Source organism: Rhinoraja longicauda, chromosome 9 (genome assembly GCF_053455715.1).
Source record: "Rhinoraja longicauda isolate Sanriku21f chromosome 9, sRhiLon1.1, whole genome shotgun sequence".
Classification (NCBI taxonomy): domain Eukaryota; kingdom Metazoa; phylum Chordata; class Chondrichthyes; order Rajiformes; family Arhynchobatidae; genus Rhinoraja; species Rhinoraja longicauda.
The window spans coordinates 49,188,768-49,209,803 of NC_135961.1; the positions used below are offsets into that span (position 1 = coordinate 49,188,768).

At 41.5% G+C, this 21,036-nt stretch overlaps 1 protein-coding gene across 6 annotated transcripts in view; it reads right to left on the reverse strand.

Annotated features, from left to right (window-relative positions):
* reps1 (RALBP1 associated Eps domain containing 1) overlaps positions 1 to 21,036 on the reverse strand; it is a 50,520-nt gene that overhangs the window by 2,638 nt on the left and 26,846 nt on the right. For all 6 annotated transcript variants that reach the window (XM_078405449.1, XM_078405450.1, XM_078405448.1 and 3 more), the window contains 9 exons: positions 16,040 to 16,127; positions 6,337 to 6,438; positions 6,015 to 6,084; positions 5,707 to 5,837; positions 5,397 to 5,461; positions 4,683 to 4,865; positions 4,504 to 4,587; positions 2,498 to 2,646; positions 1,957 to 2,062 (listed from right to left, as the gene is read on the reverse strand). In XM_078405449.1, coding sequence (XP_078261575.1) covers positions 1,957 to 2,062; positions 2,498 to 2,646; positions 4,504 to 4,587; positions 4,683 to 4,865; positions 5,397 to 5,461; positions 5,707 to 5,837; positions 6,015 to 6,084; positions 6,337 to 6,438; positions 16,040 to 16,127 — 978 coding nt within the window. The remainder of the gene's footprint in view (positions 1 to 1,956; positions 2,063 to 2,497; positions 2,647 to 4,503; positions 4,588 to 4,682; positions 4,866 to 5,396; positions 5,462 to 5,706; positions 5,838 to 6,014; positions 6,085 to 6,336; positions 6,439 to 16,039; positions 16,128 to 21,036) is intronic.

The window sequence follows — 21,036 nt, forward strand, 5'->3', positions numbered from 1 at the left end:
GGGGGAGTCCAGAACTAGGGGACAGTTTAAGAATAAAGGGGAGCCCATTTAAAACTGAGATGAGAAGAAACTTTTTCACCCAGAGAGTTGTGAATTTGTGGAATTCTCTACCACAGAAGGCAGTGGAGGCCATTTCTCTGGATGAATTTAAAAGAGTTAGATAGAGCTCTAGGGGCTAGTGGAATCAAGGGATATGGGGAGAAGGCAGACACAGGTTACTGATTGTGGATGATCACAATGGATGGCAGTGCTGGCTCGAAGGGCCAAATGGCCTCCTCCTGCACCTATTTTCTATGTTTCTAGGATTATTATTGTCATGTGAACTGTTTTGTTTTGTATGCTATCCAAACAGTTCAGATATACCAGACATAAATACAAGTCAAACTCAAGAACAATAGATAGTAAAGGGAAAGATGTAGAGGAAATAATATAGTTCTCAGCATTGTTGTGCATCAGTTACATAGACAAAGTCCAATGTCCGCAATGGGGTAGAGGGGATTCAGAAAGAATAATAGCAGAGAAGAAGTTGTTCCCGAATCTGGTAGTGTGCCCTTTAAAGCTTCTGTACTTTTTGTTGGACGAGAGCAGGGAGGAGGAGGAATGATCAGGTGGCACAAGTATTTGATTATGCTGCTGATTTTCAGAGGCGTGAGATGTAGATGGAGTCAATGGTGGGAAGTCTGGTCTGTGTGTTGGACTGGACTACATCTACAAATCTGCAATTTCTTGCAGTCTTGGGCAGAACTGTTCGTAAACCAAATTGTGATGTAACCCACAGTATGCTTTCTATGATGCATATGTAGACATTTGTAAGTCATTGGAGACATGCTGAATTTTCCCAGTCTCCTAAGAATGTAGAGGCATTGGCGTGCCTTCTCGGCTGTTGCATCAATGTGGTTGGTCCACAACAGATTGTTGGTAATATTGACATCAAGATACTTGCAGCTCTCAACCATTTCCACTTTGGCACCATTGATGCTGACTGGAGCATGTACTCCACTTAGATAAAGCTCACATTCTGGGAGTTTAAATTGAAGCATCAAAGGCTACATGCATCACTCATGTGCAGGAGACATCATGCGCGTTACATGGACTGAGCAGGCAGTTTGTACTTTGGGGTAGTCAATGACTGTTCTGGATTTTTCTAAAATATTTGTTAGTCAAACATTGAGTGTCTGAAAATGGGAAAATGAAAACAGAATGGAAATGTTGCAGGATGAGGGTTCTTTTTATTTCCTGACATATTTAAAAATGAGTCCTCAAAAAACCCATTGAGTACTCAAATTTGCAAAATCCCTTATTGCAATCTGACTTCCAGTCAAACATGGATTTCTACCAAACAGAACTTTTTCATAGTCTAAAGCAGAATGTATTAATTTCCGACAATTCTCCCAAGCCGTCAACTGATCCCACATGCCCTTTGAACCACTTGACATAAACTAAAGACCAACTGCAAATCTTCTGGCCAAATTGAGATTTTATTGTTAGCCTTTGACTATGGATACATTCACTGAATGCAATGTTCATATGAATGCAAGCTGAACAAATATGGTGGCGAGGTAGCACATGTTAAATGTAAATACAATTTTATGCCATTTATTTGTCACACCATCAGAATGAAATTTTGCAAAAAAAAGTAAACTAATTTTATCTGTATGAAAACCATATACATACTGATCAGGCAGCCCCCAGATTTCGCCATACTACCAATACACTTATGCAAGGAAGTACATAATAGATTGGCAAAACAGTGCTCCTCCTGCGACCTTTCTTAAATGAATGCATTAATTATTGAACTTTTTAAAGTTTGCCCAATTGTTTGGATAAGCTCCTTTGTTAAAAATTGCCCTGCTGGCATCTAGTATTACCTAATACTTTGAAATGTGCTGTTCAGGAAGTCAAATCTGCAAGTATCAATGCTTTCAAGTTTCACTACCGATACTTCGATTCTCTTACCTTCAGTTGTTGTTGTAATTCACTGTTGAGTCTGGCAAGCACTGTGTTAGTTTCCTTATTCCTTCTGATCGAAGCTTGAATGGACTTTTTATCCTTTCCAATTGACCTAAAATGAAAATAAGATGTTAGTGTGCCCATCCATTTTATTTTAAAGCAGCGTATTTTTGTTACTCTTATTATGACTAAGGATAGTAGCTGGCCCAGAGACTGGCAATGAGTAGTGTCATAATGTGGCCCAACTGGTTTGGAACGACATAGCCACTTGAGCTCCAGTATGGCATTGCTCTTGCAAATAGACATCCTGTTAACTACCATGGGTCTAATTTTCTTGGTGCATGCATCTATAAGTGGGTGAAAATATCAACAGCAAAGATGACCAGGTACAACAAATAACCATGCATTGAACCCAAAGTAATGACCCTATTTGGCATCAACAGCACATTCTTATACAGCAGGATCTAATATGGTTTACACTCAGTGTATCAGCCACAGGGAAATTGCAATCTCGTTGCAAAAGAGAATTAAAGAGAATCCAATCCACCTTGAAGCCGAAGAGTGCGAGACTAATACGGTATTGATGATGCTGGGTTTTGGGGTAGGCTCCTCTGCATCGCCCCGAAGTTCTTCTTCAGATTGCAGTCTTCGCCGAATGGGTTTTGGAGGAGGAACAAGACACGTTGTACTTTTAACCTGTAATTTGGAAAAGGCAGGATTAATTCAAAATTCCAGAATTAACTTTTCCCACTAAATTACAATTGCAGTTCAATCTGGATAATAAGCAGCTCGTGAATTTGATTTTTCTCTATCCACCCTCATCAATTGAACCAAGAGCTCTTTGCTGAAGATGTCTTCCAATCTTTTTACACCACCCCAAAAAAGTTTTACGATGTGAAAATATGGGGGAAACCCCTCCAGATTTTCAACAACCAAACTCTGCTTCTCATTCTAACTAGTACTGTCTCATTCAATGTGCCAATTTATCCTGTTTTTTGGTCCAGCAAAACCTCGATCAACCACTTTATTAATCCCCAATCATACCCATAGCCAGCATCTGCAGCTCCTTCCTGCACATTTTGTCTACTCCACTGCAAAATCTCCTCAAGGTATGTCTTCTTTGAAGAAGTTCTCCTCCTCTCTCTGACGAAAGTTCCCTTTGTCCTATTTCACATCTTACACTTCCTTATCTATGTATCTCCATCTCCCGAAATGTCACCCATTCCATCTCTTCAGAGATGCTGCCTGTCCCGCCGAGTTACTCCAGCATTTTGTGTCTATCTTCAGTTTAAACCAGCATCTGCAGTTCCTTCCTATCCATAATCTCCACACCAGTCTCAGATCTCCACATTGTTTTAACTCTGGCAGTTGCATACCTGTAATTATCACAATCAACCATACTTAGAGTAACCTGGAACTAAAACGTTGGTATTTACCCCTTAAATTCCAGCCCTGCTTTGTGATGATCCTTAATTTATATGCTCAACTAGGTTTTTGTTCACCAGACCCACTGTGCCCTTTATGTGGCTCACTGACTCCTGTAGAATGCCTTGATATATTTTACTATTTTAAATATGCTTAATAAATGCAAGGGGTTGAAAACAAGTACATACAGAACATTTTAAATGATTTGGAACCCATAAGACTGTTGGATCACTTCAAATGCAAAGGAACTGCTCGGGACTGAAAAGGGCACAGTAAACATGGAACCAAGCTCGATTTCATGCCTGTTTCTCGAAAGCAATTCTGAAGCAGGAAGAAGCACGTCATTGTATCTAGTTGATGTTTAATGTACAAACTTCAGGGTACTTCAGGTCTCCTTGCTGAAAATTCAGTATTAGGCAGGAACTGAGGAAAGTATAGTGGGAATAGTTCTTAGGGAGTAAATTCACATCTAACACGTGGAAGTCTATTATAGGTCAGCTGCTTAGAGCTCAGGACAGCGTGTTCATGTGAAGATGAAAGATTGAGGATAGCAAAGTTCAGGAACCTTGGATGACAAAAGAGATATTGCAAGTTTAGTCAAGGAAGAAAAGGGAAGCATATGTAAGCTTTAGGAAGCTGAAATTGAACAAGGGTCATGAGGATCTCCTGCAGAAAGCCTAATTTCAGAATGCATCAGTTAGGTTTCACAATTACCTGGCTGAGTCAGCAAGAAATTACCGAGTTATGGATGTAGCCCCATCCATCATGCAAACTAACCACCCTCATTGATTCGATCTGCAATTCACGCTGCCTTGGGAAAGCAACTAACATTATGAAGGACCACTTACATCCCAGTAATTCTCTCTTTTTCCCTTGGGCAGAGGATGCAAAAGCTTTCAAGCACGTGCAAACAGGTTCCAGGATGGCTTCTACCCTGCTTTTATCCATGTACCATACAAATGTCTTCAAACATTGTAATTGAACCTGTTCAACCATCTTACACTGTATTTTGGTCCCTAGTTTGCCCGCTAGTTTTGGATTTCCCTACCGTGCAGAAAAAAAGTGACCATCCTTCTTACCTATACCTATTAAATGCTGTTATAATGTTGAATCAAATATACAACGTACTGTGTTTCCAGTTGGCTTTTCATCACTAGAACCAGCTAGCTTTGCCGTTCTCAACGTCCCTGTTGAATCTGAAGGCTTCTCTGGCTACACAAAAAATGAAGTTGATTAAAAGCTGCCTTAAACCAGATATGTAGAGCAATGGTACGAGTTCCCCAACACCACGTTGCAACCTCGCTCACCGGAATAGTTTCAGAATGCTGATCTGAGTCATCTACTTGCTGCTCTGTGGCCTTCGATACAAACGCTTCAAACTGGCGGAAATCGGCAAAGTTTGGCTGTTCTGGCATCTGGTGTGGCGAGGTGTTGCCGTGCGCCACGTGACCATCAACGTCCACTGGCCGATGTAATGGAGGCGCAGTCACCTAGGCGAAAAGCAGCAGTGTTCAGTGAAGCATTTCATTTCCGTGGCAGTCTTCAAACAGTCACAACAGATTGATAATAGACAGGACATTCCAAGAGTACTTTTTGTAGCACAAAAACAAAAATAACTTGTTGGCACCAAAATGATTTGTACAAACATTGAAAGCCTCCAAATGCTCGTGCAAAAATGAATCCATTGCTTGGATTAAAGAAAAGATGAGTCAAACGTTGAATCACATTTCTAGAATTCTGTTCTATCCACTCAAGGAATCAAGTCACAAGTGAACCCCAAACCCCATGTGACCACACTGATGAACTTTAATAATACACAATCTTTCACAACCATAGAATAGAACCAAAATTGAAGTAATATTATGCAAATCCTACGAGTCCTGCTAGTTTCCAAAAATGTATACGTTATATATCTATTACATTCAGATACATATTGCTGAGATATTCCAGCGATTTCAGCATGCATCCCTCACCCACTATTACACCGTCAAAACTCAGTCTCAAAAAGTTAATTCGGTTACCTGTGTAGGCTGTGGTCTTGGAGGCACTGCAGGGGGACAGGCAACAGCTCCAGCCTGTGGTTGCCCTGTAGAGGAGCCATATAGAACAGGAATAAAAATGCAATCACTGAATATTCTCAAACAAACATCACGCCTGCCTTGCTAATTACACAGGCTGACCCAGTTTCACACCTGCAGCCACTTCCTTTGATGTGCCATTTGGAATTGGTACGATTGAAACCGATATATAATTTAATGACTGCATATATCCTTGCAGTCAGAGCTTTTTGAATATTGTGATCAAGAAAACCTTTCCAATAAGGCTCCCCACCTGTGTTGCTTGCGGAAAAGGTTCTGTTCATATCTAGTGAAGACGACCTTGAATGTGATGGCTGTGGTCTTGGTGGAGGTGGAGGAGGTGCAGCTTTGAGCGTATTGTCTGGAGAAGTGCCCGAGTGCGAACTGTAAAAAGAACAATAATGTATGCTTTCAGCCTCGTCATCAGTTGCATTTCCACAGAACTAATTCCATTACACTCTCTCTTCAAAAACCATCAATCATAATACACTCTTCTCCGTGCAGTAATTCAATTTTATGAAGCTTCAAAACCAGAAGATCCCTAGAGATGCAACTACTCACCGTTGCCGGGTTATGCTGTTTCCAATCTGCTCAGATTCAGAAACAAATGAATCTGAACTACTGTAGCCATCTGTCGAGGGAAAAAGAATCACATTTTGAATCATCATGCAATCTCAAATGATCCATCCAGAATCCAGGGGAAATAAAATCAAGTTTGTGCAGCTTAGGAATATCCATACATTTGTTTTGTTTGTTACATTTTATTTGTTACCAAGCTGAACACCAGAGTTACGACAAAAACAAGTGCATTTTCCCCAATAGAGTGTGCAAACAGAAATCAAACAGTTGGTTGGATGTGGTGCCAAACATTTATTTCCCTTACCTACAGTGTTTCCTGCAACAAATTTCACAGTGGTAGCGAGCTTGGTCTCTTCTGAAAGTTCCGGCGAGTTTGTAAGCAAAGGACTAGTTGGGTGTGTTAGTTCTGCAATATATTGAGAGAGGTCATTTGCACTTCATCAACCACAGTTCAAAATATGAAAACACCACCACTCATAAATCAGGGTACATTTTCCAGTACCACTTAGTACACTTTTCACATCAGACCTGCAAATACATTTAGCACAAGTGTCCCAGGCAGGAATTTATGGGCATGTGGAAAAATGCATTAGTCTACTATTTGCTTGCTTATTATGACACAGAAGGCAGCCACTTAATCTATTAGGTCCATTTGCCACTTCCAGCAAAACTCTCTTACCAGTCCCATTCCTCCCCCCTCCCCCTACTTCCAAAATACCAATCAACTCCTCTTTAGTTTGTCTGCACGAGTTTTCTCTTAAAACATAGTAGCCAATAATCCTTACTGTACCTCAAGTACATTTTATTTCAATAACGCTACCTATTGCTCAATACATTATCACAAACCATTCTTCCATATCCAGTCAACTAACCTGGCAATACCCAAGTTGCTTTCTGTGGTGTGCTGCAGAGGTGGGTGCTGGGTCCACTACTTTATATATAGTAACAATTTGGATAACAATGTAGTTAACATTGTTAGTAAATTTGCAGATGACATCAGAATTAGTGGCACAGTAGAGAGTGAGGAAGGATATCTATATACTTATGATCTTGATCAGTGCAGAAGGTGGGCCAAGGCAAATGGAATTTAACTCTTGTCAAGTGTGAAGTGTTGGGAGTTTGTTTTGTCAAACCAGGGCAGGACTTTCACAATTAACCTACAAACTTGTACAACTTTGGAATGTGGAGAAACCAGACCACGCATTGAAAACCCACGCAGTCACAGGGAGAACGCACCAACTCTGCACAAACAGCACCCATAGTCAGGATCGAACCTGAGTGTCTGCCATTGGGAGGCAGCAGCTCTACCATTGCACCACTTATATATACACCTCTGTAAGATCACCACTCAGCTGATTATGTTACAGTGACAAATCCAGCTTATCCAAAATCCCCTTAGAACTACATCCTGGTGAATTGCTTCTGCACTCTACCTCTGCAATATCCTTCCTGTAGTGTGGCGGCCAGAACTGCACACAAAAGTCTAAGTGCGGCCTACATTTTGTAACTGCATGACACAATATCCCATTAATGAAATATTGAGTGCACAATTCTTTAGATATCAAAGAAATCAAGGGATATGGGAGTTACTGCAGACAAGTAGAGCTGAAGGCCAAATAAATTCAGCCAAAATCTCATTCAATAGCAGAGCAAGCTCAAGGCTGACTCTTGCTTTTATTTCTTATGTTTTTACCATTGAACCTATTACCACAAACTGGCAAGTCTATTAGGTTTCATTTTCTAGCCTGGGAAGCCTCAGTTTAACAATCTGTTGTAGGCTATACAAATGACAAAATATGATTTCTGCATCCATAAATATGGTTGGGTAGAGAGATGTAGCAAATACAAGTTCATTTCTGGGACCTCAGCATAAGACCAGACCGAAAAGATTAAAATATTCCCCCCCCCCCCCCCCCCCCGCCACTTATGAAACTTAAATATTCTATAGAGTCTCATCTGTACACACAAGCCAGAGCCTTCCCAAATGCCAGTTGAGAATAGAGAATGAAACAAATTTTCAAAGGCAGACCTAAGGCATTCATCAGAGTGATAAATGTGCTATCTTGCATCAGAACTGAGCACCAAAACGGAAGCAACAGCACAAATGCTCACATTAAACACTATATGCCTTACTTTATGCAGTGATCGGTTATAAACTGATGGCCATGAATATTTGATCAGATGATTCCCAAAATGCAGTGTTCAACATCTTTTGCTTGGGCAAGTTACTCCAAAGACGTACAAGTTTGTAGGTTAATTGGCTTGGTATAATTGCAAATTGTTGTAGGATGGTGTTAATGTGCAGAGGATCGCTGGTCGGCACGGACTCAGTGGGCCGAAGAACCTGTTTCCACGCTGTATCTCAACTAAACTACTCCACCTCTGCAGTCCTCTTGAGCTCCAGCTCAAGAACAAGGATCATGAGGGGAACACCCAATCTGGACAGCTCCCACAAACAAAAAGGTGAAAAGTGAAATTTACAACAATGCAGTAGTAATTGGATACAAAGTTAATTTAGAAAATCAGTGACACAACGAACAAGAATTACAGCAACAAAATCTGCAGTAAGAACATTGGTGGAGCAGCATCTGTGGAGGGAAATGGATAGCCAGCATTTTGGGTCAGTACCCTCCTGGACTGAAAGGCCAGTGGAAAATTAGCCAGTGAAAAAGTGAGTGGGAGGGCTGGGGCAAGAGTTGACAAACAATGTATGGATCCAGGTGAAGAGGGTAGATGGAGGGGGTGGAACTACCAATAGAGGCTGGAGGTGCCAGATGGTGGTAGCAAAGGGCTGCAGAAGGTGGAATGTGTGAGAGATGGACAGATGGAGTGGTTGGGGGTTGGAAAGAAGGGGGTATATGTGAGGAGCTAGATAGATCAGAGAGAGAGAAGGGGACAAAGGAGGAGCAAGGTACTTGAAATTGGAGAATACAATGTTCACTCCATCAGGTTATACACTGCCCAGACAGCATACAAAGTGCTATCCCTCTAGTTTGGGTTTGGCCTCGCCCTAACGGAAGCGGCCAAGGACAGGCAGATCAGTGCGAGAATGGAAAGAGTAATTGGAAAGGTTTGTAACTAGGAGGTCCAGTTGGCCATGGCACACAAAGTGCAGGTTCTCGGCAACCCAGTTGCCAAGTGTTTGTTAGGTCTCACCGATGTAGAAAAGCCACATTGAGAACACCGAATGCCCTTGACGATGTTGGAGGAGGTGCATGTGAATCTGTCTCATCTAGAAGGACAGTTTAGGCCCATGGATGGTAGTCAGGGAGAAGGTTTTGAGATGTTCTACACTTTCAACCTTCACAGGGTACAGTGCCAGGGGGGCAGGCAATCCAAGGAGTCATGTGGTGGTCCCTGTGGAAAGCAGAAGGGGAAGATACCTCTGGTTGTGGGATCACATTGCAGCTGGCAGAATTGTTCATGATAAAGAGGGTTTGAATATTGTCTGTGACTTTGAGTGTAGGGCAGAAGTTAGTAGTGAAGATGATGAAATAGCCAAGTTCTGCACAGGTGCAGGAGGCAACAGGAGGCAGCTGTCAATGTAGTTATGTGGAGCAGAGTTGGGAGTGGTGTCAGAGTAGGTTTTGAACAAAGCCATTCCAAGTAGTCAACAAAAAGGCAAGGATAACTAGGATTCATAGTTACCCCATTGATTTGTAGACATTGGGAGGAATCAAGAGAAGTCATTTCAGGCAAGCACAAGTTCCACCAGGTGGAGCTGCACGCTAGTAGAGTGGAACTGGCTGGACCCACGTTCTGGAAATAAATTAGAGCCTCAAAGCCTTGCTCTCCTGATACCTTGATTCGCCTACTGCTTTGCCAGTTGTAGCCCCTTCCTTCCCATCAACTCTTTATGCTAGCAGTCTGTATAAAGGGTCATGACCCAAATACTTACTGTCGATTGCCCTCCACAAATGCTGCTAAACTCACTGCATTCCTCCAGCAGATTGATAGTTGCTTCAGATTCCTGCATCTGTAGTCTTATGTCTCAACTAAAAACATATACATCAGAGTGGGCAATAGGGATGTACATTAGTTCAATAGTTGGAAGATATATTTACTTCCATTATAAAATGACTTATAATAGCAAGCCCATCCATACAACACAGTTAACCATCAACTATGGTACTTTTTTCTACTGCAAAGTGAATTTGAATCAGTTATAGAGACACCAACAAAAAAAGGTGCTACATGAGTGAATGCAACTCTGCCCAAAACTGCCTGTATCAAATACTGAAAAGTAGCATTACTTCAACAATCATGGGGCAAACCTCTGGCTAATGCCATTTCCCAAAATCAAGAACTCAGCTCTACTCTACGATGAAGTTGACATAGTTCAGAGATGGATGTCTTTGCAACATGCAGTCAAGGCAGTGCTTCCACCAATGAAGCCCCAGGAACCAACAATGAATCCATTAAGGATACCTGCCATCTCCATGTAAAGAATGGGTTCCATTTACAAATATGTACATGTCAATTTTGTAATTTGAGTCAGAAAATACACAAAAAATAGATATGGTGTTACATATGCTACATATTCATTGTAGCAGTCCCAACCTCCTGCACTACTTTGTATCAGGCACACTCACCACACACACACACACACTGTGATTAGGTATGTAAGCACTTTTCAGTATCACTACGCCACACAGGCAAGGAGCTGAATAAAGGAGTAAATTAAGGCAACTGAAACAACCTGAATTGTGTCGTTATTATCAGGACATCAAACCCGAAGACACAACATGGTGGCAGCGGTGACTTTCGAGTAAAAACCCGCGCTATTGTGAATCGCTATTGTGAATTAGGAACAGCGGCTGCAGAGAAATTGATTTTTTTTGTGCACCCGCCTAACAACACAAGATGGCGGCCTCCACAGCAGCAATGAGCCTCCACCCTACGATGAACTGGGACGCCGATGATGTGGTGGAGGCGTTCAAGAAATTCAAACAAAAGAGCCAGCTGGCATTTAAAAGCTTCCTGAAAGGAACTGCAGATGAAGAGAAGGTCAGTTATATTTTACTATGGCTCGGGGAGAAGGGTCTAGACATTTTTAACAGTTGGAGCTTAACAGAGCCTGACTGCAATAATCCGGGAATAGTCCTTGAAAGGTTTGCGAACCATATGGAGCCCAAATCAAACCACAGAATCCATCGGTATGAGTTCCAAGGGCTAAGACAAGACCCACAAGAAACAACCGACACTTTCCTTTCGAGACTAAGGAACGTGGCCAAGAAATGCAGATTTGGTGATGAAGATGACAGAATTGTCGACCAGCTAATATGGGGGTGCGCCCACCAAGAGGTCCAAAAGTCCCTAATAGGGAAAGACACCCTCAACCTAAAAGACGCCGTAGATGCTGCCAGAGCTTTCGAAGCCACAAGGAAACAAATGTCCTCCCTCTGCCTTCAAGTTGGCTCATCTCAGAGCAGCACCAGAGTGAATATAGACGCTCTCTCAAAACGTGACCCTGGCTCCACCTTAAAGGCTCCAAAGCAGACATTTTCTAGGCATGCAAACAAACAAGCAAGCCAAAGAAGCTGCTGGAACTGCGGTACAGAGCATGCATTTGATGATCGCAGGGCGTGCCCAGCATACGGGACTACCTGCAACTCATGTGGGAGGCCTAACCACTGGAAGAAAATGTGTAGGTCAACAAAATCATACAGCACCAAGCCAAAGCAGCAATGGTCAAAGAACGATAGAAATACGAGAAGGAAACAAATACACGCACACGTCCAACAGGAAGAGGAGATAACCTCAGATACCTCTGAGGAAGAATTCCTTTCCGTTGGGACCATTGACGTCCACGAAATGGGAAACAGCAAAACACATAGCAACAGAGAGGAAGCATATACTATAATACAACTACAGAAAAAAGTGGGAAAGAAAAGAACAACGATTAATCTAAGGCTCAAAATTGATACTGGAGCCCAGAGCAATATCTTACCAGTCAATCTTTACGGAAAGATATTCCCTGAACACATGACAAAAGATGGCAGCGTCAGGAAAGGAATCCTTGGAAGTAGCGATGTAGTCCTAGCTGCATACGGAGGTTCCATAATCCCACAGCTAGGCAAAATAATCATAGCAGGAACATACAAAGGGAAAGAAGTGAAATGCCCCTTCTTCATCACTAAATCGAAAGGACCTGCTATTCTCGGCCTGAACACGTGCCAAAGACTGAAGATTGTGTCAATCAACTATGAAATCAAGACAAACTCCTGCAGAATTGACAGAAACATACCCATCAAAAAACCGGCCGCCCATCAGGAACAAAGAAGAATTGATGGACATGTACCCAGAGTGTTTTGACGATACCGTTGGTTGTTTTGAGGAATACGAATACCATATCACAGTAGACCCCAGTGTGAAGCCAGTGATCCACCCACCCCGCCGTGTTCCCCTTGAACTGAAAGAGAGGCTAAGGGAACAACTAAACGAAATGGAAGAAAAGGGCATCATCACAGCAATAACTAAACCAACTGATTGGGTAAATTCAATTGTTATCAAAGAAAAGCCAAACGGAAAACTAAGGATATGCCTTGATCCCAGGGATCTGAACAATGCATTGAAGCGCGACCATTATCCAACTCCAACCCTTGAAGAGATCACACCCGCACTAGCCGGTTCCAAGGTGTTCAGCAAGCTGGATGCTAGCAATGGATATTGGAACGTCAAAATAGACCGGAAGTCATCAATGCTCACCACTTTCAACACGCCATTTGGCAGATTCAGATTCAACAGGCTCCCATTCGGGCTGAAGGTGAGTCAAGATGTCTTCCAGCGGAAAATAGATGAAACATACAAAGGCTGTAAAGGGGCAATCGGGATAGCAGATGATATCCAAGTATACGGCAGAGATGAAAACACGCATGATTACAACCTCCATGAGGCTATGGAAAAAACTCGAAGAGCCGGCATAAAGCTCAATGCAGACAAATGCATAATCAAAGAAAGGGAGTGCAAATTCTTTGGACTGATTTACTCTGCAGAAGGAGTGAAACCGGACCCTACAAAAGTGGATGCTATCAACCACATGGAGGAACCCAAAGACAAGAAACAGTTAAGAAGTTTCCTAGGGCTCATACAATACATGGGAGTCTTCATACCTAAGCTTGCTAATCATACAGCAAATCTCCGTGAATTGATGAAAGACGACGCTGAATTTGATTGGTGTGCTTCACATAGCCAAGATTTTGGGAAATTAAAACAACTCATCAGCAAAGAAACGATCCTGCAGTACTATGACAGACAGAAACCTGTAACACTCCAAGTTGATGCCTCCATGAGAGGAGTTGGAGCAGTACTGATACAAAATGGCCGACCTATTGCGTATGCATCCAAAGCACTCACTCCTACAGAATCAAGGTACGCAAACATAGAGAGAGAACTCTTAGCAGTAGTCTATGGCTGCGAGAAATTTCACACTTACCTATATGGAAGGTATTTCGACATCGAAACAGACCACCGCCCTCTAGAACAAATCGGAAAAAAAAACCTCACCAAAGCACCAGCCAGACTACAGAGACTATTACTGAGGCTACAGAGCTACGACTACAACATCAGATACAAGCCAGGAAAAGACCTGCTGCTAGCTGACGCCCTATCCAGACTATCAACACATGACAAACAAGAGATGGAAGGGCTGAGCATAAAGATCCACCACATTGTGAGTGTGACAAGCGTGAAGCTGGAACAGATTAAAGAGGAAACAGCCAGAGATGAAGAACTCCAGCTCCTCACCCAAATGGTAATACAGGGGTGGCCAGAAAAGAGACAACAAGTTCAGCCTATCCTCCGCGAATACTGGACCATCCGTGATGATATTTCGGTAGAGAATGGAGTCCTGCTGGCCGGATCACGAATCATCATACCCAAGTCCATGAAAAAAGAAATCCTCGAAAAGATCCACCAAGGACACTTAGGAATGGAAAAGTGCAGACTCCGTGCTAAATCCGCTGTGTACTGGATAGGCATGTACAAGGACATAGAAAAGCTGGTATCTACATGCCACATATGCCAAAAATACAGGAATTCACAACAGAAGGAGGAAATGACACCCAGTGATATCCCAAGCCGGCCATGGCAAACCATCGGAGCAGACCTGTTCACAGAGAACCAGCAATGGTATTTGATTATGGCCTGCTACTACTCCAAATTCCCATTTGTGAGAAACATAAAGGACTTGAAAGCTAAAACAATTGTGTCAATTGTTAGAGGGTTGTTTGCAGAGCAAGGAATACCTGAGCAGATCGTATGTGACAATGGAACCCAATTCACATCTCGGGAATTCAGAGAGCTGGCCACCGAATACGGGTTCAAAATCACAACATCTTCACCACATTACCCAAAGGGCCATGGGTTTATTGAAAGGCAAGTACAGACAGCCAAGAAAATACTAATAAAATGCCGAGAGGCAAAGGAGGATCCAAACCTGGCACTATTATCCTTACGGGCAACTCCACTAAAGGCTGACATGAAGTCTCCTGCAGAAATGCTAAATGGCAGGAAATACAAAACCACCCTGCCAAGCAAAATCCAACCCCCTATCGACCAAGAAGAAACAAGGGCAAAATTGGCAGCTGCCCAGGAGGAGGGGCTGAAACAATACAACAAAAATGCACAGTACTTGCCTGAACTATTTCAAGGCCAAAACGTACATGCTCAGGATCCAATAACAAAGAAATGGACCCCAGCACAAATCACCAGTAGGGCTGGAACCCCAAAATCATATATCATAGAGACAGAACCGGGCAGGCAGTTGAGACGAAACAGAATTCACATCCGCCCGACACCTGAAATGTCAACACCTGCAACTTCAAAGACAACACCAGCAACTCCTAGGACACCACCCACAGCAACAGCAACACCTGCCATTGATGACAACACATTCTCACAAACTGCTACCAGTGAGTTATATAGTCAACCAGCACCAACCAATGGCCAGGAAACGACTCAACAAGTCACCAATACATCGAGTGCAACACTGCAGGCAACAACCAGATCTACTAGATCCAGGAGCAACATCTTACCCCCAGCGCGTTATCGCTAGCACTGGAAGGGACAAGTCACAAGTCACGCCAAGACATGACTCTTGACTGGCTACGCACTACCTGAAAGAAAACAAGCTGCCATTATATATTTTGTTGTGTAGTATAGTAGAAAGCAGAATGCCATGAATGTGGGCAGAATAATCCCACGGTATCTGCTACAGGATTGCCACCCTCGCTCTGGAAATCCTCTAGTGTCACTAACTTTTATTCTTTTCTTTTGAGAAGGGGGGATGTTACATATGCTACATATTCATTGTAGCAGTCCCAACCTCCTGCACTACTTTGTATCAGGCACACTCACCACACACACACACACACTGTGATTAGGTATGTAAGCACTTTTCAGTATCACTACGCCACACAGGCAAGGAGCTGAATAAAGGAGTAAATTAAGGCAACTGAAACAACCTGAATTGTGTCGTTATTATCAGGACATCAAACCCGAAGACACAACATATGGTAACCATATTTCCACAGTATTAAAATGAACAGCATCAAAAGCAAAAAAGACTGACAAGAACTAAAAGTGGTTCTGCCATTTGTAGGAATGAATGCGAGTGTGTGCGCCAGCCTTTTGAATTTAATATACAGGAGGTCAAATTGCATGTGGGGTCATCCATAGTTTGAGCGATTGTAACTTGGCTTGTACCTTAAGTCTGCCCAGCCATCAACTTTTGTCAAACCTCTCATTCAGGAACAAAACTGTACCTTCTGGGACATACAAGAACTTCAAAACACCTTCTCATTAGGGCCAAAGAAGCATAGGCAATTTTACTTCATGGCTCTGAGCACAGTAACAAATCAGTTGTGTGTTTGAAAGGTTCTTTAAGATGATATAAGTCGGATTCATGAATAAAACAAAACACCTTCTCTGGAAAGCAAGATTATAACAGAAAGTTTAAATAAATGCTGAATTAGACAGACAGACATGGGAGCAGCCATTTTAGTTACCACTTCCAATTCTTTTCAGCTCCATCTCTTGCATGTGAATTTTACTTGGAGTCATGCGGATTGGCACAGGGTGAACGATAGCTGTGTCCTGAGAGTTAATTTTGGAAAACGGATGGAGGCGAGAAAAAAAAGAAATTACTACTGACAATTCAAGAAAACATTTATTCAAAAATAATCACGTTATTTATATTGAACAACTTTTCTTAAGAAATGCATGCTAAAAAACAAATAATAAATCACCATAACAGGTAATTATTAAACTAGGGTAATTATAAAACTACTATCCAGGAATAGGCATTCATTGCAAATACAATGATGTGTTTCATTGAAATACATCCTCTTCTAAGCAATGTGTGCTATTTTCCTTTTTAAGACAGCTAAGATAATCCTCTCCAAATAGCTATACGTTCTTAAACTCATTATTTCTTTCAGCTTCCCAGAAATGGTGAAGGGTTCTTTGCTGCAGGATGGGTCAACAAATCTGCAGGACTCAGGTGCTCTTTATCCAGATAGGATGTCTAACAATAACACGGATTTTATGGATAGGTGTAGGAAGGAACTGCAGATGCTGGTTTAAACCGAAGATAGACACCAAGAGCTGGAGTAACTCAGCGGGACAGGCAGCATCTCCGGAGAGAAAGAATGGGTAACCTTTCGGAAGGGTCTCACCTGAAACGTCACCCATTCCTCCAGAGATGCTGCCTGACCCGCTGAGTTACACCAGCACTGTGTCTATCAAGGATTTTATGAATCTCTCTGATATTTATTTTCCAACTGAACTGCAGCAAAAAAGGAAAACACATTCACAAAATTCTAGTGGCACATGTGCTCCAATTGATTGATGATTTCAATTAAGACTTCAATGCAAGGGTAGATATCAGGCTGACAAACTGATAGGAAAATATCCTTTGACAGCCCCTTCCAAAAGTTCTAATCTCTACCACCAAGGACAAGAGGCGCATGGGAGCATTACAACCTACAAAGCCCATCCAAAACATACCAACACCATTTGAAAATTACTTCTATAACTTTACTGTCCCCGACTGCAAATTCTAGAAGTCCCTACTTACTAACACAATGCAATTACCTTCAGAGTGGTTTAAAATGATGCATCACCACATGGGGTTGGGCAGTAAACTATGGCTATGCCCACATCCCAAAAGCTAAATAAATGAAAAAAATCCTTGCAATATTTTTTAAACAGGACCATTAGTAAACATTAATGCCTGGAAATAAATCTATCTAGTAAGCTGAATAAATTCTGCTAACTCCTGCATCTTCTGCCCATTGATTGCAGGAGAACTGGGCCATGGGAGAAGATACATTAGAGCTCAGCCTATGGCTTTCGCGTCGTGCCTGCCTTGGGAAGTAGGGAAACCTACTGTTAAAGACTCCTGTAAGAACACCACAGCTATATGGCCAGGAAGTCTTGATTTCATAGAATCAAAAACTTTACAAATGCTGGCCGAGTAGCGTTTCAGCCAATCCAAAAATAATTCGCGAAACGGGTGTTAGAGGTTATGGGGAGAAGGCAGGAGAGTGGGGTTAGAAGGGAGAGATTGCCATGGTTGAATGGCGGAGTAGATTTGATGGGCAATTCTACCCCGCCTCTTATTAATCTAGTCCCACTTTCCAGAACTACATCTGTATCACTGTAACTTACACCTCTTTAATGCACATTTCAATAACTGTTTAAATGTGATACCCATTTCTGCCTCTATCACCCTTTTAGGAAGAGTGTTCCAGACCCCACGACTCTAGATGACAAGCCATTTTCATTATCTCTCCAATCTTTGAACCCAATTACTACACCAAAGCTACAGATATAAAGCTTAGTATTTCCACAAATTTTCAAAAGCAGTTGTGAAATTCAACGGTATAGCTCAAATGAACAAAAAACACACATTTGAACAGATTGTTCCGTCGTATCTATTACTTAAAAACATTGCTTTTAGACATAATTTATCATAGAAAAAAGCTATAGTATTTTCTGTTATTAAGCCAACATTAGGTAAATCCAAAGAGATATAGAATTGCCCAAAAGATATGCTAGTAGATTAAATGGTGACCCTAATTTACCCCTTAGTATTGGTGAGTGTCAAAAGAATCAATGGGAGTTGATTGGAAGGGACGAATTGCGGGGGAAAGGGAAATGAAGAGGAGGAATGGAACTGATAACATTGTTCTGCAGTGACATGTCATACCCCATGAAACAAAAGGTCTCCTATTGCATCATAAAAATTTAGTTAATGTTACTTTGTGGGAGACTGGGGAAGAAAAAGCAGCTGAAATTGATCCACACTGCACTAATAAATGTTTCACATATGTAGGTTACTTTCATAATACCCGAGGAACTACTTGCATGGAAATCAAATGGAAATCAAATGCACACCAAATTAGCTGACTGCTCTATCGGTGAATGTTCTTAACTTTCACTGTTGACTTCCCATGTAAAATGCCGATCAATAAGCTTGTTAGAAGTTAAGAAAAAGAGCCAATTCCGTTCCTGTTTTTATCTGCCCTTTAAACACTGATGATTTTGTAATTCTACCATTACTTTAACCAAAATATTAAAATTCCTTTCTTGTGCGTGAAGTTTTCTTAAATTAGTTTTTAAACTGGGTTAATCAAAAGTCTCATGATTTTGCAATGACATGACAGTCATTCTGCCATGTAACCACTTTCACGTAAGTAAATTCGATACTTTTACTTCCTGCCCAGGGAATGTAACTAAAATTTAAAAGATGCTGAAGACCCTCAACAAGTCAAACAGCATCTAAAAGAGTATCAATTTGGAGATTGCTATCAGAATCAACCCGACCCAAAACACCAACTTCTCCCACAATTTGTTGAATGTTTTCAGCATTTTCCAAGTGTCAGACTGGCAAATCTCTTCTGGACTTCTTCTAATGCTGCTATATCCTTTCTTAAATAAGAGGACCAACACAGTGCCTGGTTCTCCAAGTAAATCCTTAATACCCAGGTAACTGTACCAATATCTTTCCATGTTTACAGTGAATGCCCAAAAACACTGCATTGAAGTTCACATCTATCCCTTTACTCCACACCCATGAGGCAGAGTTGATGAATTCATTTCATTATGAATCATTATGATTTCATTATGAATTCTTACCTATTATATTTCATTGTGAATTATTTTAATTATTTCTCCCACTCTATTCCAAAACATACTCTATTTTACATAAATTCTTGTATAAGAATTCTTACCTTACATAAAAGGTTTAAAAAAATATTACAACTAAAGTGATCCCCTGCCACCTATATCTTCCATTTTGGAAAAATGTGGAATGAGAGATCAATGTATGAATCGGAAACTGATGTCAGCACAGATCTATGTACACTTTTGAAATGAAAACACTGGAAATACTCATCAGATGAGGAAACATCTGTGCAAACAGAAACTAAGAATGTAGTATAGCTACTTCTCAGTCCTGGTATCCTGACCTCAAGAATGGTCTTTTGAGTGCATGGGTGACTTTGAAGTGCTTTCATTTCCTCCCGCGTCCCAAGGTGGTGATGGTTGTTGGGCTAATTGGCAGTAATAAGTTACGCTAGCACAGGTGGCTGCTGGGAGAATCAAGGACATATTGATGGATACATGACTCAATAGGACACAGATGAACACTTGGGAGGAGTTGGGGGAAATACACGAATGACTCGAGTTGACTTGGATTGAATGAACTGCTATGTTGTATGGAAATATGATGAATTGTTGCTCTCTCCCCAGATGGTGCCAGGTAAGAAATTTAAATGATGCTCATCTGCTGAATATGTCCAGCCTAATTTAGTTTTTATTTCAAATTTTCAGTATTTTTCTTCTGTATCCTCTTAATCTGAGCACTAATATGGCAATATGACATCACCGAGTCAGCTACTTCTAACAAGCCTCTTGATCAGCATTTTTCATGGGAAGTCAACAGTGAAAGTTAAGAACATTCACCGATAACGCAGTCAGCTGATTTGATGTCTGAAGAAGGGTCTCGACCTGAAACGTCACCCATTCCTTCTCTCCAGAGATGCTGCCTGTCCCACGGAGTTACACCAGCATTTTGTGTTGATCTTCAATTGAAACCAACACCTGCAGTTCTTTCCTACACAGCTAATTTAAATGTTGCATAAATGTGCAGATATGTGCAGGGGTGACAGATGTCTTCATAACTCTGATTTCTTTTTGTGGGTGAGGAGCCCTTCCAAATGTTGGGGTTTGACAAAGATTACTAAGAAATCCTTGTGAAACTTCATCAGAAGAACCAAGAACTGAAGCAGATTGTGGACCACCTATGGTGTTGCAAAATATCACATTTATTTAAAACAAAATGTCTTGTTTCCATGCTGTATGACAGTGATTTGGACAGGTAGATGGATATAAAAGATTTACAAGGATTGGGCCAAACATAGGTAAATGGAACCTGCTTGAATAGACATCATAGTCATTATGGATGAAAGTTAGGCCAAGGGCCCGTTTTCGTGCTCTGTGACTCTACAAGCACTAAGCTCACTCCTGCTTAAAAACTAAACAAATACCAGATCTGATAAATCCTTCTGCAAAACTAAAACAGTTGCTGCACAACATTTACTCCTCCCACATTGTCAGTATATATCATGCAACTCAGGCTGTGTTTTCAAACTGTACAGCTAAGAAAATTGAGCAAAACTGACTAAATTGATTAACTTCCCAGTTATCCCAGTTAACTTGACATCCCAGTTAACTTGATTAACCTGTTAGCTGGCTTTGAAATAACAAGGTTTTTAATGTCCTAATTACTTAGCACCATCTGAAATCAAGCCACTGAAAGCAGAAAACGTCAAAAAGATGATGCCCAAACAGTGAATGTGTACAGGTCAACAAAGGGGTGCAATAATTAAACTGGAAAGCCAAAGTACACCTGACCTTAAATACCAACCAGCAACCTAGCTGGGCAGATGAGACCAGGCTTGGTTGTTCTAGTCAAGCAGCCCACAGTCACTCAGTCTAC